The 23,568-nt window shown below is 37.5% G+C and overlaps 1 protein-coding gene across 1 annotated transcript in view; it reads left to right on the plus strand.

Annotated features, from left to right (window-relative positions):
- The window catches only part of CCDC60 (coiled-coil domain containing 60), a gene marked incomplete at its 3' end in the record, with an annotated part of 54,581 nt that overhangs the window by 17,438 nt on the left and 13,575 nt on the right, over window positions 1-23,568 (plus strand). The window contains exons 3-5 of the mRNA XM_029087429.1: window positions 7,409-7,492; window positions 9,711-9,802; window positions 23,223-23,402. Of these exons, the coding sequence (XP_028943262.1) occupies window positions 7,409-7,492; window positions 9,711-9,802; window positions 23,223-23,402 (356 nt within the window). The remainder of the gene's footprint in view (window positions 1-7,408; window positions 7,493-9,710; window positions 9,803-23,222; window positions 23,403-23,568) is intronic.

The following is a 23,568-nucleotide window of genomic DNA, read 5'->3' on the forward strand; positions in this document are numbered from 1 at the left end:
AATCAGTGATATATCGCCACCTTCCTAAACTGCCTAATTTCTTTACCTTTTCTGATTATTTAACGCCTCTGTTTTTGCTAATTCTAATTGTGCTTCTGTGAAACATTGATTTAAGCTAATTTAGACTGTTCAGGGTAGTGTGGAGATTATTACCCAGTGCAGGGTACTTTGTCTCGGGCTCCTGAGCCAGTTTAGCATTTTGCAGTCCTTTGCCATTGCCAGCTGGAGTAACTCCTGACTATAAGGACCTGGGAGAAAGAAACCAAAGAACATCCTAGAAAAGTAAGTGATTAGCTACCAGCAGCCTTGATGCTACTTCCTTGCTGTTGTGAAATTTATTTTCTACAAGACAATTGAATTTAGTCTCAAGCTAAACTGTCTCTGCTGTGAAGCAGGATAAAGCAGATGGTCGCTGTCAGCGACCTTGTGCAGAGTTCCCTAAACTGCTCAGTTGAGATGGTCAACTCGGCATATTTGCTATGAATCTGGAATTCTGGAGATGGAAAATGGCTGCTCTGCTTCCCTCCAAAAACAAATCCAAGCAGAGTTCACATCAGAGTGAAATTTCTGATGTTCAACCCATAAAATAAACAGGTGTCCTGCTCACATATAAATGCTGAGACTTTTAAAGGAACTGTTTGAAATTCTGAAGAACTTAAGGTCCATGAGGAGTTGCGATAAGATGGACAAAAAAGGCAGAGGGCAAGGTGTCAACAGCCCATCTGAAATCCACTGTAACTTCAGTGCTGAGCATCCACATGAGGAACAGTTGTGGAATGTTAAACTAAAACGTGGTTGAGAAGAAAAGAGGAGGTTCAGAAATTTGCCTTTTTAAACATTCTTCAGTGATAGTGACAAATGCTGTAAGATTCAGTCAGGCTGTGGGAGGGAATCTGGGCCTTCCAGACTGAGATAGAAGTTTTTAGCTTCACTAAACTCTCTCCCTGTGTACATTGTATGTGACCAGGGACCAGTCACTTACCTTGTTCTTCCTTCATTCCTCATGTATACAAAGAGGATGATACCACGCCCCTGCCTGACAAGAATGTTGTGAGGATTAATGTCCTAAAGGTGGTGAAATGATAAACCCCTATGGTGAGGGGGGCCATGTAAGTATTGTGGATAGAGAGGTTTTGCAGTCTTTGCTGCTGCTCGGTGCTGTTGTAGCCCCTCTGTCTCTGCTTAGCCAGATGACACTGTCCTGTCCATCACACTCCGAGCCAGCCAGGCTTACGACACATTTGTGACCTCCACATATGATTATTACTACTCATATCTGGGAGTGAAGCCAAAGGAGAGGGAAGATCTTGGTCTGTCTTATTAACACACAGAAAAGAATAAGTGCTGTGCCTTAAATGATTCCTACATTGGTGTTTAGTAAATAAAAGCCAGCATGGGAGAAACCATGGAAGTTTGGAAGGAAACAGGAGATGTTGGGTTTTTTGGGGTTGTGTTTTTCCTAATCCCTGAGTAATGACGGCAACAATTTGAAATTCAAACAAGATAGTAAAGAGTTAACAGTCTTCACAGCTAAGAACAGTGAGCAGTGGCCAAAACCAAACCATGCAGTGCTTGTTTATGGAACTGATATCCTTCACCTTTTTTTTTTTCTTCCCAGCTGTAAGAGAGAAGTGCTCTCTTACATTGTTCCTAACATGGCTGTGTTTTAGTTTTGTGGTAATTTTCAACTTTGGTGTTCTTTGTCCTCTACCAGGTGGCAGTCATCATGCTTTTTATTCCATGGTTTTTATTGATTTGGTCAAAAGTAATTAAAGAGATAATTTGTTCTCAATTACATTTCCTTGAATTTCCTGAGGCTGGCAACTCTGCTCTCCAGCTGTGTCTTCCCCCAACTCCTTCTCAAATTAACTTTATTCTCACTGTGAAATAAAACAATAGCACGTTCTTTTGTTTGTTTGTTGCTTTTGGATTGAATAGAGACTCTGTGCTGTAGCAGATATCGATCTGATAATTTTATTAGGTACTCTTGCCTTGGTTCATGACCCTTCATGTTTTTAGCATAGCATTCCAATAAGAAATCCTGTGTTAGACTAGCAGAAGTAAGAAAGTAGGTTTTTTAGAGATGTTTATAGATGTTTCTGCTTTCTGAGTGTTGTTTGTGCCTAAAGGGTTCCTTTCAGCACTTTTGTAATTTATTTTAAACTCTGATAAATGCAAGAAGGGAGAAAGCACTATTGTGGTGCAAAAGGGTTTTCTTTTTCTCAGTTTAATACAGATTACATTCATTTCTAATAGAGTGGGTTTTTGGAGATGCAAATGTTTTTGGGACACTTGGTCTTCTGGAAGAAGATTTGGGGAGAACATTTGTAATCCTGACTTCAGTAGGGGTGAATACCTGGAAGACTTGAATACCAAGTAAGATCTTCATTGCCAGTATGCAATCAAAAACATGAATAACAGGCTTTGGGAGTCCTGCATGTACCTCAACTGCTGGCATGTTGCCCAGAGACCATGTAATGACAGAAACAGAAGACAAATAGAAGCAGTGTCAAGAGAGATGTCATACAGAAGTGATAATTTTTTTTGGCTTGTATGTTTGCATTGGCTTCCAGGGACACATTTAAAAATTTTTCAAATCGTGCATTTTTCAAATCATCTTAATAAAGAGAATTTATGGAGGCTATAACGATGGCAGTTCAAACAATGTACTTGCTTAAAGGGTTAAAAGTAACTGTAGGGTAAGTGCACTTGACTACAGTGTTATTACAACTGAGACTAATTTGATCCAATTATTTTACAAAACTTACTGAACTTATCAGAATTAGGTAAATAGTCTTTGGAGACAAGGAAATAAAAAGAGGATTTCCCCAAGGAACATGATAAATGGAAAGAAATGGATGGAATAAAGCTATTCAAGCTGGTTTTGTTATTAAAACAACGTTCCTTCTGTACATATACTTTCCATCAGTATAATATCTGAATACTTCATACATGTTAATGAAAGAGAAGTGTTATTCCCATTTCAGACATGGGGAGTAGAGGCACAATGAGCTGTGGAGTTTGTACTAAAATTCATTGTAGTCAAAAGCTTCTGCTAGCTGGGATAAGGTGTTAAATGTCTTATGTAGGATGTCAGAGGAAATTTCTGACAGAGGTGAAATTGAATCTACTTATTCCAAATCTCATTCTCATGGCTTCACTAGCAGACAGCCTTCCTCTCACTTTTCAGCTGCCTCCTTCCATTTTCTTGATATGTCTGTGTTGCCAGCAGTGTGTTCACAGGCCTGGAACTCCCTCGCTCATCAGAACTGCCTGTGGTACAGCAGTGGGGTGAGTGCCCTTTGCTGTCCATATCAAGACCTTTTCTGACCAGGGAACAGAAGCTGCTGCAGCAGCTCTCACCAAGTGCTCCTCTCGGCAACAGAGATTCTCAACTGCAAAGTGCTTTGCATTATTGATATGGTACAGCACAACCTTAACAAATCAGATATCTTGGCTTTAATATATATATATTTACACCTGCAGATTTAGTTGTAGTGGTTTTTGTAAGCTGAAACACTAAAATAGCATTACTCTCAAGAAATTTTAATTTTCTACAGTGTTTTCTTAGTGAAGTCTTTTGCCTCAGAGCCTCTTGTGTTTAATTAAGAATTTTCTCTTGGTCCTGATATCTGTTCCATGTTCCCACATTCTGTGAAAGGGCAGAAAGGGTCAGTATTGAGCAGCAGCAGTGAAAGAAGAAATAGAAACAAAAAAATCCAGAGTACTTGGCTAGAATACTGCCTTGAAAATTCAATATTTAGAATCCCACCTGCAGAACAGCAGTATTCATCTCTATATGTAGTGCTTCACAAAAGCTTTCTAAACATTTTTGTAAAATTAAAAAAATACATTTTACCAGGTCAGTCCTGCATTTGGATCAAACCTTGTTGGCTTGTGATGAGGCTGCACTGATTTAGTTTCTTTAAAACACATTCACAGTTTGCAAGTGTAATCATAATGCTCCTGTTCAAGTGATACATTAGAAGGAAGACGAGGGCAACAGGTGTGTCAATCTCTTATTTTTGATAATGACACATAAACATAATGAGTTACCCAGAATGAAAAAAAAACAAACCTCAGGAATTGCCAAGGAAATGGGATTTTTCACCAGCTTAAACAAAAAACTTGAAAATGTACAACCTAAAAGCATGTTTATTGTACCTCAACGCTCCCTCTATAGATGGCAGACAGAGCACCAGCTCAGGCTATTTCCACAATAAGAGTTGGAGGAGAAAGTTGGAAATTCTTAAAACTTACAGAATGACATCTGCAAAGATGACAGGTGTATGAAACAGAGAATATTTAGTAAAAGGAAGGATTTGTCAGAGTTGAACAGTTTTTAATCCCCGGAATTATTGAGAAGAGAAAGCAGAATTACTTGGGAATTGTGAGGAGAAAATCTAGCGTGTCTGCAGGCAGTGGTCTGCCACTGAAACAAGCTGTTCAAAGTAATTTGTTCACCCAAAAATACTTTAAGAGCCTTCAATTTTCTTTCTAAAGATGGAGAGGATGCACAAAGAGGAACTGACTAAGGCAGGAAGCAGGAGTGCCAGGGCTTCCTGTGTGCCATTAGCCACCCGCGACAGCAGCGAAAGGGGTCACCTCCAGGTCCACAGGAGCGGAGCTGCAGACATCAGATGGCATCGAGCTCCACCTGCTGCAGGATTTCTGCAGTTCACTTCACCTACAGCTGCTGGGTGGGATCTCGAGAAAAATGACTGTAATCAATTTCATGGGAAACTTTTGGGTCATTTCCTCATGCAAGCTTACTTTAAGATGATGTTTCATGTATTATGATTTTTTTAAAAATTATTGTTTCTTAGATACGGAGTTGTATGAGATTTTGTTACTTCACTATAATGAAAGCAGGAAATGATCACTGAAACAGGCCTTTTGATGGCTTAAAAGCAAATTAGATGATCTATGATGAAAGTCTTCATAAGCTGGAAACACTAACAAAAAAAACCCCCAACACCCAAACTCCAAAGATTGCTCAGATTGTCATGATAATATATTGTTGAGTTTCACAAATTAGACATACCAATATTGTTTTCTCTCAGGTTTTTTTTTTTTATATCTGCACTGCAAATTAAAAAGCTAGAGTTCTAGTGTTCTGTAATGAGGTACTGTTGCTGTTTTAAGCTCAGATTGTACCTTTTTGATACATGACATAGTAATGGAAGATAATGTAGAAAAGGAAGCTGTTCCATTCTGTTCTCTGTGATAAGGCTGATTGAATCTCACTGTCAGAGCCCAGGGGGAGGGAGGGGGTGGTGGATGCAATACCTCCCTCCCCGAGCAACTCTGCAAAAGTTGGGTAGGTTCACAGCTCTTTTTCCTTTTCTCATGAACTGTCAGAGCTGGCTGGCCAAAGGCAGGATGCAGGGAAATGTTGCACCTAAGAAAACTTTCCTTCAGTGCTCTCTGGCATTGGACACTTGAAATGACTTCCTTCCCTTGAGTAGTAAATTATTCTGAGAGACTCTCAATTGGTTTTGTGTCATTTGAGGTATCGCCCGCTGTAAAAGCAGTGGTACCTGCCTGTTGTCAACTTTTTGCTGCTTCTGAGGGGAAAAGAAAAAAACAAGAAACCAAGTGGTAGGAACAAAGCAGACTGGAAATTCTACTGTTCCTTTTAGCATTATTTATATTCTGCATAGATCATTTGTGTTCATGAATATACAGGGATGTAGTTACGAGTATTTTGGACTTATGCTGGGTTTTGTTTGGCAACTTATTTCTAAGATCCAGTCTTTTGAAAGCCTGTTTTCACAGGTAAAGACGTTTGGTATTCAGAATCTGCTTCTTACTACAAACGGTTAAAATAAATAACGTTGGTCTTCGGAAAAAATATACCAAATATCGATGATTAAATTTATATAATGACAAATACTTCCCTAAAGTTCAGTGTGACACTGTCCGTACTGAATGCATACTCATCCCCAGTGATCTCTGATTAGCATTTCCTATAGGTGATGTGTGGGTGCCCACTCAGGCTGTAAAGCAATTCCTCTCGTTCAGCGTGTGAATGTGCTTTTCTCGGGCACCGAGGCAGCTCTCGGGTTCCTTGGTAGCCCTCTTTAAGACCTGTGCTCCTCAGCAGTGTCAGTTTGCCATCTGCCTCTGCTGCTGAGCAGTCTTGATCAAGTGCATCCCAACTGCATGAAAGTGGAGCCTTCGGGCTTCTCTTTGACATATCATTAGTTCATCCTTCTGCTCTGTCTGCAGAAAATCTCCTTTCCGTTCCAAGTACTTTGCTCTTAGTACCCTCTTAGTACCCTCCACATTTCTGGGTGTGGAGTTTTGTGGGGTTTTTTCCACCAGTTTTCTATTTGTTTGTGCACTGCCTCAGTCATTAATGTTAGAACATTGGTGTTTGCAGTTCTCCCGTGGGTGAAGATATTGTTCCTTACACTTTGAACCTTTGTTCTGCTGAAATGTTACACAGGAACATAAATTCAGAAAGAATTTTGTGCCTTCTTGGGTCAAGATTCCAACAAGCAAAATGCTCTGTTGTTCGTTTTAGAGGGGTTTTTTTAATACTTGAATATTTCCAGGCTTTGCTCTGTTGTGCAAAAGCTTTACAGCATAGCAAGTATTTCATCCACAGCTCTGAGTCTGCTGTGCAGTCTGTCAGCCTTTTTATTGTACACTGTCTCTACCTTCACTCTCTGGGTGGGACTTGCTACGGCCTCCAGCTTTGCTTTGCTTGGAATCAAAAAAATGAGCTCTTTGATCTAAAAATAGTGCAGGAAGGAATTACTGTTTTCATATCCTTTTAGCCTGAGCACTGTACACTGCTGTGTGATATGAAGTCTTTTATTAATCTACCTATATAATTTCATTTTAATAGGAGGGAATAGGTCTTCCTTCCACTTGAATAAACTGGCAGTTGAAGGAGGACTAAAAGTGTGCTTGGGTTTGACTTCAGGGCTTTTTATAAGTCTGTGCCTTCCTCGTGGGTGAAAGCACAGACCCAAGCACAGTGATCTATCACACTGTGTATCTTCAGGGAAGAGTAATTACAGGTAAGTAGTTTCCTACTCCTGGTTTTGGAAATTAGGTTTTCTTTGTATGTTAGACACAGCAGTCTATATAACAGTTTTCCAAGAGAAGAGAAAAGTTACCTTTTCTAAGCATTTAAGCATAGTAATTTAGAAAGCTTGTATGCATTTTGCACAGTAGCTTGTCAGCAGGTACTTCATATGAGAATCTATTTGTGCACCAAAGTTACTTAGTGATATTTTTAGTTTTTCTACAATAGACTAGCCATTATTTTTGCTTTAGTTGGCATCTCTGTAGAAAAATGTATTTGCACCGCTTAATTTTGAGAATTCTGACCTGCTACAGTACAGTTAACTAGCAGTATTTAAAATATGGTTACATGTTTTTGTTCATTTTTTAGGAACCAGGGAAAAAAGATGTGCAGGAAAAACCACCCAGAGATGTGGCTGAAGCTACTACGAGCAAGTATTCCTTCAAGCCAGAGGTGAGACTGCTTTGATTCCAGATGTTGTTAAAGGCAACAGACAAACATCATCTTTGAATTATTCATATAGATATGTTTGCTGAATTCAAGATTTAAGGCCTTGCTATACAGAAGGAAACAGCCTTTTCCTGACTGATGAACATTTCATAGGTTTTGCCTTCAGGAGTTTTATTAGATCTCAGATAAAATTGCTGATGAGTGAGATACAGGGTTCTATTGTAGTTTGGTAAAAATAGTGTTTGGAAAATGCAGTTTAGCTATGTTAGTTACTCCATGCCTCAGTTCTAGAAGACTGACCTTTAAACTATATTAGTTTAGTGCAGACATGGCTAATACATTCAAATATCTTTCTCTTTCAAAAATTAATATTTTTATTAAAGTGCATTGATTAATATTGCATATTCTTTGATCTCAAAAACCTGAAGCTGAAAGGGCTGTTCCTTTGGGTGCTACATAGAGCTGCACAAATTAACACTTGCCAAAGATCTAGCCTATGCCCCTTTTTTCAGCCTTTGCCTGATATGACCTTAACCTACCATTTTAAATATTGAAAGGTCTGGAGATAGTCTTACTTAAATGCCACTTTTTGGTCAGCACAGAACAGTTCCTGTGGTGAGCTTGTTCTGATGCATCCAAGACAACCCAAGTGTATGTTCTAGTTGATGTGTACTAGCCTGTCACACAGCAATGCAGAATTACAGTGTAGGCTGTAGCTATCTATCCCAAAGCAATTCAGGCCTTGTAAAGGTAAATAAAATTTTGGAGTTAAAACACATTTTAATTTCTCTGTAGGCATTTAACAATTTGCCTGAATTTTATTTGATAATCCAGCAAAAACATTGAATTTTTTCATTACACGTTGTCTTTGTTAGCTTATTTCAAATCTGATCCATTTCCTTTCTCTTTAGAACAAATCAATGCCAGGCAGCTGATTTAATTTTTTTTTTTTTTTTTTAATAAAAGAGAAAAATAAAATGTAACCAAAAGAGAGAGGTTTGTACATTTGCAGTTATATGAGCACTGACAACTAACACTAACAATTTTTAATTTTTTTTTTTTTAAGTTTCCCTTTAAGGAAGAAAGGACAAGTGTTAGCCTGACTTCAGCATCCATTAATATCTCACCTATCACAACACAATATTTTATTTCCTTTTTTATCTAACTTGCATCAGTCACTGAGTTATTTCAGAGTTGTTGGAAGCTACCTAAGTTGAAAATTAAATGCGCTGTGGAAGTCCTGCTAAAAGGTGTGGCTGTGCTAGGTGTTCTGCTGCCACTCTGGCTTGAATACCAGAAACATTCTACCAATGCATTAATTTCTCTTTTCAATACTCCTTTACAGTTGTTATTTTTATCTATGCATCTCATGAATAAGAAATCTTTTCTTTTGTTCACGCTTTCCAGAATGTTCTCTAAAGTTAAAAAGATACTAGGAAAGGGTGAAGTGTGCAGCTCAATCTTATAAAGGCTGTTTTCTATATGGAACACAAATTGTTTCAGCGATCAAAACCAGTACACTCAGAAGTGCATAGATTTGGAGTAAGAGTTGCAGCCTCTCTTGAGTAGGCGAGCATTTTCTCTACAGATCCAACTGAGATCTGCAATATCCCATTGCACACTTTCCCAAGTGCATAATAAACTTTATTTCCTTTACTGGGAATTTATTTTTCTGGATACCTTAGGACACTTAGGAAATGCACGGAGCTGCCTCAGGAATACCTTCAGCTGCACCTCAGTCTCTGCACACCAGCACCGTGCCTCTCAGTGGACAGCAGCACTTTTTGCACATTGAGTGCACAATAATAAAATATTATAATATATATTTGCACATTATAATATAATTATAATAAAATATTTGCACAAATAAAATATGCTCCAGCTGCATATTTTATTTCCTCATACATGCAAAAACACTGCATGTGCACAGCATGCAATCATAATTCTATGAAATTGATGCAACTGTTCTCTGGAAACCCGCAGGGTACTTCAAAGCCAGGACTAGTTCAACAACAAATATAAGCTTTCATCTCCCATGAATTTTAGTTCCCATAGCTGCTCAGAAGAAAAAATGTTGCAGGCATTTTGAACAATGTACTAAGTAGATGATTTAAATTCCTTTACCTAAAATTGCTGACTTGGTTTCTACACTCTTAAAAAAGAGAGAGAAAATAATAAAACCATTAATACTGTAATGTTTATTTTCAATTTGATCTTTCAGTCTGATCCATCGGAACCAGCAAAGAGGCTCTCCTCATTTAGAGACACAGGAAAGGAGCTGAGGACTCTTGGTGAAGCTCTAACTTGCTTAAGGTAAGGGAATCCAGAGCACACAGAAATGGGCCTCTCAAGGCTAAAGGAATCTTTGGTTCTGCAGTGGCAGCAGCTGGATTTTAGGTGAAATAACCAACTGTACTAACAGCTTAGAAAAGATGGTTTGTAATTCTTCCTTTATAGGCTCTATGTCTACAGAAAATGTCAGTGCTGTATGAGGAATGATTGTTTGATAGCTCTGTCTGTACCAATACTGTATTGTTTTAGTGTTCTTTATAAAGGTGCTCATTACTTCCCTGCAGCCTTTTACATGACACAGTGTTGTGCCAAGATTGAGCAGTCAATAAAATAGTCAAAGATGAGCCAATAAAGAAGTCAAAAATGAGCAATGTTAGGACATATAATGTCCATTATGTGATGGAAAATCATAGTGAAAATATCTACCACTATTACACAAATACCTGCATGGACTTATTTGGAATATACCCTGAGTCTCAGGAAGATGCTGATGTGGAAGGAATAGATTTATGTGCTCATTATCTGATGGAAAGTGAGCTGTTTCAATAGGATGTGGATTTGGGATCCAATATACTTTTTAGCCAGCAGAGTTTGGACAGCAACCATTACTTCTTTTATGGAACTAACCACAGAAAGTAGCTGGGTTGTGCATGCTTTTCTTAGAAAGTATATTCTATGGCCACTAAAAAAGAATCTGTTACAAACTTTAAGGTCTGACTTGGGGAAAAGGCTGCAATTTTTTAAATGGTTGCTGTTCCAGAGCAGTAAGGCTATAGAGAAATATAATTTAAAATTTCTTTTGTATTTTATAGTTTCATAAAACTTAATGAAAGCTATGTCTAAAATTTAGCTATTTTCAATAAACTTCTGTCCCAGCAGGGCATTTCTTATGGTCTCATTTAAAAAAACAACCAAACAAAAATCCCACAACAAAAAACCCACAAACAAACTACATCGAAACAAAATCCAGGGAGGACTATTGGGAACAGACTTCAGCAAAGAGTACTCTCCCATTTGGGCACTCATACCCTTTAATGTACTTGGGCTGTGTTGTCACCTGTGTTTCACCATTGTCACTGCAGGTGGTGTTTAAGTTGACAACTCTTTCTGTTGCAATCACACATTCTGATTGTGCTCCAAACTTGCCTGCGGAGACCATCCACTCTATTTGCTCAGTGTTAGCTTAAACAGTTGCTAAACTGCATAATAAGCCTTGCAGTAGGTGGCTCTAGGGTTTTCTAAATTTTCCTGCAACCTACTAGCTTTCTTGATGTGAGTGTTAAGCTAAGAAATGAGATTAATTTGCAACTGAAACAGCAAGCAGTAGAACAGAAAGATGATTTACATCTGGCAAGGTTTAGTTACAGCCTGCTGCAAATAAAACTGACAAATTACCACTGCCAGCCCCAGCAGGGTATAGATTATCCAAGTGTTTACAAGGTTCCTAGTCTTTAAGTCTTTGAAGAACATTCACTAGATAAAAATAGTTGAATTAAAGCAAGCAGCAATAAGACTGACATCTACATAAAAACTTAATAAATAAGTTACATTTAGCAAATATGACAGTCAAGAGAACGCATGAGATTGTATCAGCATAATATGTTGAAGACAAAGTAGACTCTTGCATTGTTTGACTGAATTAACTGCATCAAAGTCAGGGAAGTTAGAGAAAAGTAGCTTTTTTGCATGTACTGCTGTAGAGGAATTGGAAACTTAGATTTCACAATAATGTTTTTAAATAGTCCTAAATTTTTACATCCCAGCAATTTCTTAATCTTTTACTAGTTACTCATGATAACATTATATTTCACATTCTTCCCTTCTATTCTTCTTTGCCCCCAATTATTTTTATTATTCACTTACTCTGTTAATTCAGTTTTAATGAATTTTCACGTGATAAACTTGGCTGAAAATAGTAATAAACCATAAACAACATAATAAATCTGGTGTACTTTGAAGGCTGGATAAGCCATTTTAGTAAAGCATGACTTCTTTTTGTCATAAATGCACTGTTATGTTTGCCTGCATTCATTGTTCACTGCTAAGTTTCAGTGGGATTGTCTCCTTGTGGTCGTTCTTTTGATGATAACCTGCCAAGGATCAGTTTACTTCTTGATATATGAATTGCAGGTGCTTGGAGCTTGCTTTTGGTTCATTTCCATTCTTCATTTTCAAATGCATAGGATAAAAAATACTTGCAAGTGTTCTGTAGGGTGAAAATTACCATCAACATTGGTGTGAAAAGGCTTGATTTTTTGTAAATACTAACAAGTTTATTTGTAGACATTTGGATGAAGCAAGCTGGACCACTCATTTCATTTCAGATTTACAGTTTGAACAAATGAACTGTCATTTTGTTAGTAGGTGAACATGAGGGGGGTCTTGATTTGATACTTGTTGGGAAACATGATATTGAAATGCTGTTAGGAGCTACATGGCATTTTTGTGTACTTTGATGTAACCTAGAGATGTTTAGGATCAGCTGAGCTTTTCCACAGCATTGAAATTCTTCCTGATTCAGTAGATTAAGAGTGAGTTTTTAATCCTATAATTGTGAAAACTATGAAATTAAACTTGATTTTCTAAAAATCTAGATCATCTTTGAGATTATAATGTGTAACACTGTAGGACTGCTTTTGCAGGAGGTGGTGCTTTGGCCCCTTTATGTGAAGGACTTGATGGCATGAGAAGCCGTGCTTTTCAAAGTTAGCTCTTTCATGTGCTAAAGAAGTGCCATGTAGGATAACAGTGGTACAGACTTAAGCTGGACATGATTTCTCCATGACAGAAGAAAGGAAGAAAGTAGATTGCCTCTCCACAGCCTGTTTCTTCTGCTCCCTGTTTCTGAGCATTACAGCATTGTGTCAAGGTATTGATCCTAACTCTTGGCTGAGCAGCTGACTTTGTGCAAATCACTGGAGCCCTCTGCAGCTCTGTCAAGTAACTTGTAAATTGGGATTGGAAACCAGACAATGTGTCTGAACTGAACTCACTGCATAAATATTTAGCTTTTAAATTGGCGTGGATGGCAGTGTGGATGAGGATTGCTTTCATTACTGAAAGCAAAAATCTTTTATTTATTTATTTTTTACATATAAGGCATATTTTTTCTTACCATTTTCATTTAAATTATTTTTAAATTTTAAAATCTATTTACCACTACCTTATGCTTTTAGGGATGTTAGTTTGATAAATCTTACAATGCCTATCACTCAGGTACGTGCAAACATTGTCTTATTCGTCTCTGCAGCACTGCTAGGTATTAGCTGCATAAATATTATTATTCTCATAGGTAAATTATGAAAGTCAAATTGAGAATGTAAGATTAATTATCACTGGAACAGCTACAATTGGAACTTAGGTGTCTCGGGTAAATAAATGCCTTATTCTTCTAGACTTCAGTGATGCTTCTTGTTTCTCCCATTTTTATTTTTAGAATTGGCCTGCTAAATTAGAAGCTCAAGGGAAAGACTTCTTAAGAGACCTAGCCCATTACTCTGGGAGGGTGCAGTTGTTTCCTAGGACAGATGTTTAGTCTAGCCTACTTTTAACTGAAGACATTTCTGGTTCCTGTACCACATTGTGATAAATGCAGATTTGCCTTCCACTGAATATTTAATGGTAATGCAATCTGCAAAATTATGTTCAATTAGGTAGATTTTTAATGATGTTAATAGATTTGATCCCAATGTGCTTTGATGTCATATCTTTTCTCTGAGTGATTAAAAACCAAGGTTTTATAGTCTTTCATCCCTCCTCACCTCTAGAAGCCAACAGAACTAAAGGGACAAACAAGATTATATTTTTATATGTGTTATCAGCAGAGAAATTTGCTTGAGAAAAGTCAAGGAAACAGATTTTTAAAATATGAACTCACTTTCTGAAATGTACAGTAGCCAAATGACCCAGTATGCAGAAAAATATCCAATAGACTTAATTTTAACAATGAAGATGTGCTAGTCATTCATTTTCAGTGTTTGCACAGTGTTACTTTGACTAAATCTCCATGTAGAAAAAAGAACAGTAGGAAGCACGAGGAATATAAAACCCACAGACTTTGAAAACAAATATTGAGATATGAAATTGCAGGAAAAGGTAATTCCAAGTGAGAATGACTGCAGTGCTGGTTTGGACCAAAGGACATGTCAGCAGTACTTATTTAGTAACAATTTCAGACCATAAATGAGGTGCTATTTTCAAAAAAGTAGTAGAGTGGAAAATGCAGGAAAGAAAGGGCAGCAACTTTTAATTTCAATTACAGCAGTCAGGCTAGCAGAGCAGCATGCTAATACCTACTACAGGGGATCAGTGAATACAAATGACCTTTGTGGATTTGGTTTTTGCTGCTTTTCCTCCTCCTGATTGAAAAGAAACACCCAGCAGCTGTCTTAATTGGATGTTAATTGATAGATATTCACAGGAAGTAGTGTCTGTGATCTTGCAGCTTGTTTGTACGAAGGGATATAATGGAACAAACTGTGAGGAAGTTTTTTAATGATCACAGTGACGTAGCACAGGAGTATGAATTTTTAAATTACCTCAAAAATGTTTGAAGAGTCATTACCAGAACAGACTTAGCTGCATTTATAAAGCTTTAATATTCAACCTTACACATTAAAAGCATAATTAAACTGGAGATAAACCTTGTAATTATGACCTCATATCTCCTCTCAGTAATACTCTCTTATACTTTCGTGAGTCCTTGTGATGATGTAAAAGAGCATGATGACAGAACGCAGAGGTTGCTCCAACTACTCATCTTTTAAAACTATCAGTCACTAGTCTCAAGTAGGAAGTCATACCGGAGCTTTCCTACTGATGAGTTGTACCCAGTCACTTTAGGGAGACAACTCTCAGCTCTCGGGTATCATTTTACCTAAACACAGCATTAAAATGTAGGAAGAATTTTTTTTTTTTAATATATATTTGTGCAGCATAAAATGAAAAACCATTTGGGAAATCTGTAGATAATGATCATTCCTCTTCCTTTGTAGATCAGGACATCTTGCTTCCAGTGGAGATTGCCCATGTAGACACAAACTAGCTCGGACTTGCTTGACTAAGTATACTTGCCAGTGTCAGATTCAGTGTGTGGAATACAGTATGGCAGAAAAGACAACACCTTTGTCCTTGAGCATTCAATATCTTTAGCTTTGAGCTAAGAACTATGTTTTCATTTCTGCAGTAGGAAATCTCATATTGCTATTCTTAGTAAAACTAAGCAAACTCAAGAGGCACAGCCCATTGAAATGACATTCAGCTCTAAGGGAGATCCTTTCTTAGTGCTTTGTTTCAATGACATCTGTAAATGGGATCCAGGGATAATGTTAAGTAATCCACACTTACATGAGGATGTATTGTATGAGAACCAAGAAAGCAGAGGTCTTTAACTAATAAATTGTAGAAATATGTACGAACAGCTTGTGGTTGTCAATCCATAATAAAACCAGGTTGCCATAAATCATTACTCAGCAAAAAAGATTACCATGGCCTTGGAAGCTTGTGGTTGTTAATCCATAATAAAACCAGGTTGCCATAAATCACCTCTGTACATGAACTCGGCCCCTGAGACCATGCAAAGGTGATAGGAACTGGAAACACTGTGCAGTGACGATCATCTAAACATAGGTGCCTATGTAAAAATTACAAGTGTGGTCATCCTCAGCCCGTGATGTCTAGGAATTGACAGCTGTGAGCTGCAAGCTCAAAGGGAAAGCGTCCGTGCCATTCCGGGAGCCTTTACCTGCAAGAAGGGCACACTGAACCTCTGTATTGCATTTCCCATAGTTTGAAGGAAATTGCTCCCATGCATCTATTTTACTGTGCTGTGCTAGTTAAATAAAACTAAATGTCAAACTGCTGGCAGTTTAACAGTATTCAACCAGCTGCTTTTTATGTTTTAAATTAGAAACTGGATGACTCTTTAAAATGGTTCCAGTTTCCTGAAGGCAGATCTCTAAAAGTCACTCTGCATGCAGAAAGCCCAGCCTCTCCTAACGCATTCTTTATGCCTGTAACAACAGTTCCTGTTACCCAAAGAGTAGTTTCTGCTGCTGCTTTTCCTGCTAGTGGCTGTGTAGCTGACTTTTATATTAAAGCATTTAAATTTTGTGATTGAAATGACAGCTCCTACCGAAAGATTTTTAAATGGTAAGAAATGTGTTATTTTTGGAGTTTTGATTATCATACCTGTGAATCTGTACCTAATCCTATTCTAATACATGCAGACAAAAAAATGTTAGTGTTTAGAAGTGATGATAAGTTGGCATTCCTTAATGTGTATCATTTACTGGAAGCTACAGTGGAGTCTGTAAGGGCGGGGTGGAGAGGCAACGTACAGTTAAGAAGCACAGAAGAGAATAAGGCAGTACTAACTGTGTATCTGCCAATATTAGTTTCCAGTGTCTTTAATGCTTCATAATGCCAGTTGCTTGGAAACCAGTGTTTTGTGCCCTTTGCTGCTTGGCAGAAATCACTCTAATTGGCATATTTCTAGCACCATTACTGCTGGTAGTTTGCAGCACACTTTGGTTTGCTTTGTTTTGTTTTTTTTTCCAGAAGCAAAAATTGTCTTTTACATGAATGATGGCTCACGTTAATTAGATAGCAGTCATGGGCAAAGACAACCATTTAAGTGTATGGATGTAGGAATCATTATCTCTATCATCAATCACTGGAAAGACTGCTACTCCCATCAATGTTTGTCTTTCCAGGCGGTTCGTTTGAGTCTCAATCTCCTTTCTTTTTGTGCAAAAATATGTTCAGAGTAAGTTGAAAGTTCCTAAGTGGAAATAGTTCATTGCTTATTAGATTTTACTGTCTATCTAAACACAACAGTCTAATCTCACCTATTATGATACAAATTTACATATTGTTACTGAATGTTTGAACAAAGCGAACACTTAAAGTAGGTTTTCTGTTATTTAGTAGTAAAATGTCATTGCTCTATAAATACCTTTATGTGCTAAGGCAAGACACTAGATTGTGAGGAGTTGTGTCTACTCTCACAGGAAAATCTTAAACCAGCAGTTTCTCCTGGTAGAGGATCAGGGACCTCGGTGAAGTTCCACTTAACAAGCAGTGAGTTTTTATCAGTAATATGAACATAAAGTTGTTCTTGTGCATTCTTACAGCAAGAAAATGGAAAGCCCAGAAATCTCTAGATTTTTTTTTTTTTTTTGAAGTTTTAGTAGTAGTTTCCCCACAGCTTTTTGGAGAAGAATTTAAAGCAAAGCCTTGAGATCTCACAGATTTCTTTTTCTTCCCTTTGTCAGTACAAAGCTGTCTTCTCTGTGCCCCTCTGGAAGTACTGTCCCCACTCAGCTTTGTTTATGTGCTTCTCCAGAGACATCAAGAGCTGGAAACCTAAATATGCCTACCCCCAAAGAAAACCCTTGTATGAAGATGAACAGGAATAGGAGTTACAGCATGGCACAAGTGGAGTGGCATGTGTGTGTGTGCGCATGTTCTTGTGTTCTGGGACTTCTTAAAAGAGTGGTTGCTGCCTTCCATTCTTTCCAGGTTGAGAAGAATACATTTCTAACTAAAAATAAGCCACATTTTTGGTATGTTGGTTTTTGTATCTCCAGGTAGCCAAATATGTTTATGCTTCTCAATGTTAGAGAGCCTCACTTTCAAAGTAGAGGTTCTGACTCATTTCACAATGGAAACAGCATCTTCTGTATTTTAATGTCTCTGTAGTTAATTGAAAACCACTCTGAGACATCTTTAAATAAGCAGTAACACATTCATACGTTCACCTGGTGCCATCTTGTAGAATAGTTTGGGGTGTTGTTTTGACTACTTAAGATCCTTATTTCTTGCTCCATAAATTTACTTGTGTCTTATTTTAACTTGTTTCTTGCCTTATCCCATGGTTGTGTGATAATAAGCATCTTTCCCGTTATGCAGATCCTGGTTTTGTTTTTTAATGGGAGGCATTTGAGTACAGAACACTGTACTCGTGTGCAGGAGAATAAAATGTGAATCAACATCTGAAATAATGTAGGTGTTCCAGATTGTTTGTATGTCTTCAACTACTCAAGACAGATGTTGATATGGTACTACTTTAGTTCATTGCCAGGATGGTTAATGGTTCAGGATGGTAAATGATCATATATGTCTGAGTTTCTCTGGGTTATTAAGCACATTTAATAGATTTTAATGTCATTATCACCTGGTCTTCACTGAATTTAAGAAGATTAGATGTATGAATATTTAGCCTTTGGTTCTTACTGTGTAATTACTCAGCCATTAAATAGGAGTAGTAACCAGTGTGTTCCTGATTCTCTGTTGCCTTATATGTATATGTTTGCATCTCTAACTTGGCTGTAAACATTACCAAACCAGAATTCATAATTAATTTACTTTAGTATCTACATATTAACTGTGAGTAGTTGCAAGCTTTTTTTGTCCCCATGCTAAGCCTTCAGGATATGACCCAAATGTGGAGCTCAGTAGCAGGCCTGGCTAGCTCACCACCCTGTAAACTGAACTCCATGGCTTTTGGTAATTTCAGAAGGTGGGTAGTGTATCCAGCCTCTAATAACTCACTGAGTATTTAAGTGAACACACTAATTCTCATTTACAATGAGACTGCCTTACCTCACTCAGGAAAGATATGAAGCAGTCTGAATGTAAATAAATTTGTGACAGTGGCATAGGTATTTACTGGATGTAAAGCACTAAAGAACTGAGTGAAATGATCAGCAGCTCCAGTATTTCCTGATAAGAGGATGGAACAGATTCCCCACTGGTATTAATCAGTATCACTGTTGACAATTTACAAGAAATGCAGAGTTTGCTCTCTTATTGTTCTGTGTATGCTTTGTAAATAAGAAAAGCACCGTGTGCATATGGATTTTCTTTTAATTTGGCATTTCCTGCTATTTCATAATCATTAGCTATTTAGGTGTTACGGCACCTTGTCAGAAAGTTAAGGGACATATAAGAATTACTTCAGCTATTACAATGCAGCAGCAGTTCAAATGGAGTCTGTGTATTAATGCACATACACACAACATACTATTTTGGGGGACTGGAATTACATATAAAAAACTGAATTCCAACTGGAAAGGAATTGTGGAAAGGACAGTAACATTTAATCAGTTGAACTTTGATGAGAATGCAGTTATTAACGTTTGTGCTCCTGCAGAGATTACCATGGGATCCTTAATTCAGGTTGTCAAAACTTCCACTTTGTCATAAGTTCAAAAAGACAGACTCTCCACTACCACAGTGCCCCCTAAAACTAGGTAAGGGCGTAGATTTCAAGCTTCATCCAAATGGAGCAAGCTTCCTGCTCTCACCACTTCCTTCAGTGGATATTTCTTTGAATTCTTCAGGATCCAAATACCCATCAGCCTCATTTCAGATTTGTGATGGGATCACTGCTCATGATGGCATGGCTGGAAATAATGCTAAGTGTTCACTTAGAAGAATTACAAAGGTGTTTAATCCATGGTTTATCCTGTAATGTTCAGGATACAGTTTAGTTGTATTTACTGTAGTTTCAAAGTTACTGCCTCCTGTGCATTGTTTTATACAGAAATCAATTGTTGTTGTATTACTTTTTCTGCTATAGAAAATATTTACTCAGAACGCTTTTAAGTGGCAGTGTGTATAAAATTGCACTTGCTTTTCACCAGGGAAGCCTTAGCTCAATATTCAGTTTGTCACTAGGGCAGTGCCCAGCTGATACTCACCTTGCAACACCCTCAGCAGGGTCTGGCCTTGTGCCTCAAGAGGAGCTTTCACTGGTCTAGTAGGGAGTGTTGCAGATGCAGATTTAAATGCTTTTATGAAAATATAGGAAATGGCATTTAGAAAGCCTGTGCTCTCAGTGGCTTTGAGTAATGACACATTGATTTTATTTATATCTACAGTTGGCTATAAGCCTGTGGAAAAGGCTAAATTCTTTATGTTTAATGTCTGAAGCAGGAGGTGTTCTGTTGCTAGCTTTATTGATATAAAGGCTGTATCCATTAAGATAAGAAAATGGAATAAGCCATTTTATGAAACAGTGGCTAACGATTTCCATGATCAGAGAAACACGTATGTAGTTTGTTTGATAGATACATAGTTATTTTATTTACAGCTCACAGTATTTGTTCACCAGGATCATAATATAATGTTTGGCCTTGGAGACAGAATCAAGCTGGTATAAATACACTGCAACTTCTTTGCACCTCAGGGGACAGGACAGAGGGAGATGAGCAGGAAGAGTTAATGACTCTGAAGCACCCTGGTAACACCGCCCACTGCAGTGAACATAGTTGCTTAGTAGGGGGACAGCCATGTAGGTGTGCAGCCTCCTGCCCCTCTGCCTCACAATTCTGTTCAGACTGGAGTTACACCAGCTTAGCTGAGCAAGGATTTGGTATCACACCGTATGTCCTTCCTTTAGGAAACCGTCTCCCACTGAATTTGTTTGTGTACACAGTAGAGGTGAGGTTGTTAACTGAAAAATTTGTTCTTCTGGGACAAATACAATCTTAGTCCAATTCCTTTGAATTTAGTGAAGATGACCCAGTGTACTTAAACAAGGTATATTTAAACAGAGTGTAAAAAAACCTGGTAAGTGTCTAGCTTCTTTTTACCCCGATGGAAAGGTTTCTGGCATTGGTATTACAGCTTCTTAATGATTTTCTAGGCCCTAAATTGTAATTAAGACAAATTTATTATTTCCTTGTATTTTTGTAAGTCATTTCTTAATATTATTTCTTATCAAGTCTTTCTTGATGCCTTAAAGAAAGGCATCAAGAATCCCAAATCTTAGCAGTAAAAGTTCAATTTCCCAACACTTTAATGGACTTGTATTACAATTAACTGATGACCTTGAGTCCCTAAAGGATTTAAAGAGTAATTTAATAAGTACATAACACCGAGCACTGAAAATACACTTGCAACCAATTTTCTTTACATGTAGTACTGGGTCACTCCTTTGTGCATGTCATTGACCCTTATCTATAGCAATAAATTCCTGTAGAGAAAACTTGAAGTATTCCATGGTACATTATTACTGCTCAGGAAACTCTTTTAATTTTCATGCTGATAAAGATATTAACTTAAGAAAAATAAGACAAATTCTTTTGTCTGAACAGCAGTTGAAAATCTGTTGTGACTACAGTTGACTGAAGCTCAATTACTTTAATAAATGTATTCCAAATTTTATCTCAATTACATTTGCATTTTAATGAATGAGTCTCACCTACTTGTCAAATAGTCAGCCCAGCTAAATTTATTAAGTTATGGTATTGTAATGCCAGAATTTTAAAGGAGAAATATTTGTTGTCCTATTATAGCAATACACTGTAAATCTATAGCATCACCTCTGTATTTTAAGTTTGGATTTATTTTTAGTTATATTTTAATTTGTTTTCCTGACAAGGGTCCATGAACCTTTAGGGTCATTCATGAATATCCCAGAAATAATTCTATGACTTATGAAAGGATTTTTTTGTTTGTTTAAATCAGGTGGTTATTACAGCTTTTCTATATGCTGCATGTCTGTTAATTCTATTTTATTTCTTTTTTCATACTTTGGAGACTATAGAGCTAATTTTTGTAATACCTGGGACTTCAAGGAAGTCATAGACTAAAAATGTTCATTCCCAAGTGTGCACAACGTTTCTTATCCCTCTTGGTATATGAGAGGGATCACTGATTTTGGTTTACACATATTAAAGCCTTCTATATTAGATAAACCTTTAAAAAAGGTACTGATTGTCCTTGCCATATATGCATCTTTCTTCAATAATAGTGGTGTAAAAAACTTTCTAGTATATTTATCTTTCTCTACCACTTGTATTTGATTCATGTAATAACTTCATTGTTCACTATTTGTGGCATTATAACACACAGCTGCAGCAGGGATTGTGATCTTTGAGAAGGAATGCCTACATTAGCACATGCAGAAATCTAGATGAAGCACTCTGAAGGGGGAAAAAATATTTTTACATACCAATACCTTGATAGTTGTCAGAAAGAGAGAGAGAAAACTACTGGAAAATGATGTAAAGCAAGAATTCAAGGCCATTAAACACTTTCTAGTATTCAAAGAGCAGTCTGTTATGCAAAATACTAGGTTCCTATAAAAAATATGAAGCCAGTCTAACATGATTCTGAAATCCTTATGTTTTTTCTGCAGCATGCAGTGCTTCTTATCAGGGACATCTTATTTTCTTATCTTTGTTTTTCTTTCTCCAAAGTTAGTATAGAAATATCTAGCAGTTTATTATATACCTGAACTGGAAATGTTTTCAGGGTTATATTTACAGATGCTAGACTTGAAAAAATAATGTCAACAAAACCCAAAACCCAATCCCAAAACCATTAAATTGTGCAAGTGTTTTTTCATCAAGGGAAGCAAGCAGGGAGTAAAATGTTCCCCTTGAAAACTACTGAATTCAGTGCCTGAAATTTGCACCCTGTGTGACTTTCAGGTGCTTTCATGCATGTCTGGTAAGAAAAATGAGTTATTACTCCTCAGTAAAACAAATGAGGCCTAACTGTCAAGCCTAGATGGTGTTTGAAAGAATCAATACAGCCTGATGACACTTGATTCAACCATCAGCAACACATTAACTTTAAGAGATGTGTCCTACACCTGGACACTATGCTCATCTGGCTTGGATCAGCTGCTACATTCTTGCTAACATTTTAATCAAAGGCTGTAGAGTAATTGTGTGCCATATCCCTTTCACACCTTTTCTTTCTTTCTTTTTTTTTTTTTTTTTCCTAGTAAATTACAGGCTCTGGTTATGGTTTGAAGAAATGTGTTCTACAAATGTTGTAGCATCTGGGGGTTGCCAAAGCAGGTTCACCCAGAGCAGGTTGCACAGGATTACATCCAGGCAGGTTTTGAATCTCTCCAGAGGACACTCCACAACCTTTCTGGGCAGCCCGTGCTCTGTCACCCTCAAAATAAAGAAGTTTTTCCCCATCTTCAGATGGAACTGAACTTTTGCAGCAATACCTGTTGTCTTCAGCTCACTCACAGGCTTCACTGGCAGCTTCCCTGTTAGTAACAATTCAGCCCTCTGACAGCAAGTGGAATTTAGCAGCCAACAGGTAGCTTCAGGGCAATGCCTGCTAGGCTGTAACAGCTGAGTTAAGACAATGAGGGGCCCAGTGGCCAATTGGCTGATATAAACCAGAATTAGGCAGGGAGGTTTTAAATCAAGTAGTGGACAAAGTGATGCTGAGTTCAAGACATCCAATAGTTAACCTGTGCAGTGCTGAAGGAGGTAAGAGAAAGGTTTCCCAGTTCATATTGGGTAATTGTCATTTGTTATCATATTTAAGAAGGAAATACTAATGTTGAAGTCTTGACTATAGAAGAATGTGAATTTTTTTTTAAAAATAAATTGGTGGGTAACAGCAAAATTAATTTGATACTGTGTCTTTAGTACACTGACCAACTTGTGATGATTTTTGTCAGGCATCATATCAATACTGTGAAGCACGGTGGAGAATACTTTCATATACTTCACCAGGAATCACTGGAAAGAAAGAACACACTGAAAGCAGACCAGCAGGCTCGGGGCACGAGATGGAGAACTGAGTTCCAGTTAGGCAAACACTCCTCTAATGCAGAGGAGGCAGAGGAAGAAATAAACATGTAAGTCAACTGAGAGGGCTTTGGGTGGTCCAAGGGTAATTGCTTTAAAAAGCAATAATTTCCAGTTTCTGACATTTCTTGGTATTGAGGCAGAATATTACTAATTGTGTGAACTATAGAAAGAGAAAATGCTTAAAATCTGGATAAATGAGCAGCTGTAAACTTA

Source organism: Antrostomus carolinensis, unplaced genomic scaffold, assembly GCF_000700745.2.
Source record: "Antrostomus carolinensis isolate BGI_N321 unplaced genomic scaffold, ASM70074v2 scaffold12701, whole genome shotgun sequence".
Classification (NCBI taxonomy): Eukaryota; Metazoa; Chordata; class Aves; order Caprimulgiformes; family Caprimulgidae; genus Antrostomus; species Antrostomus carolinensis.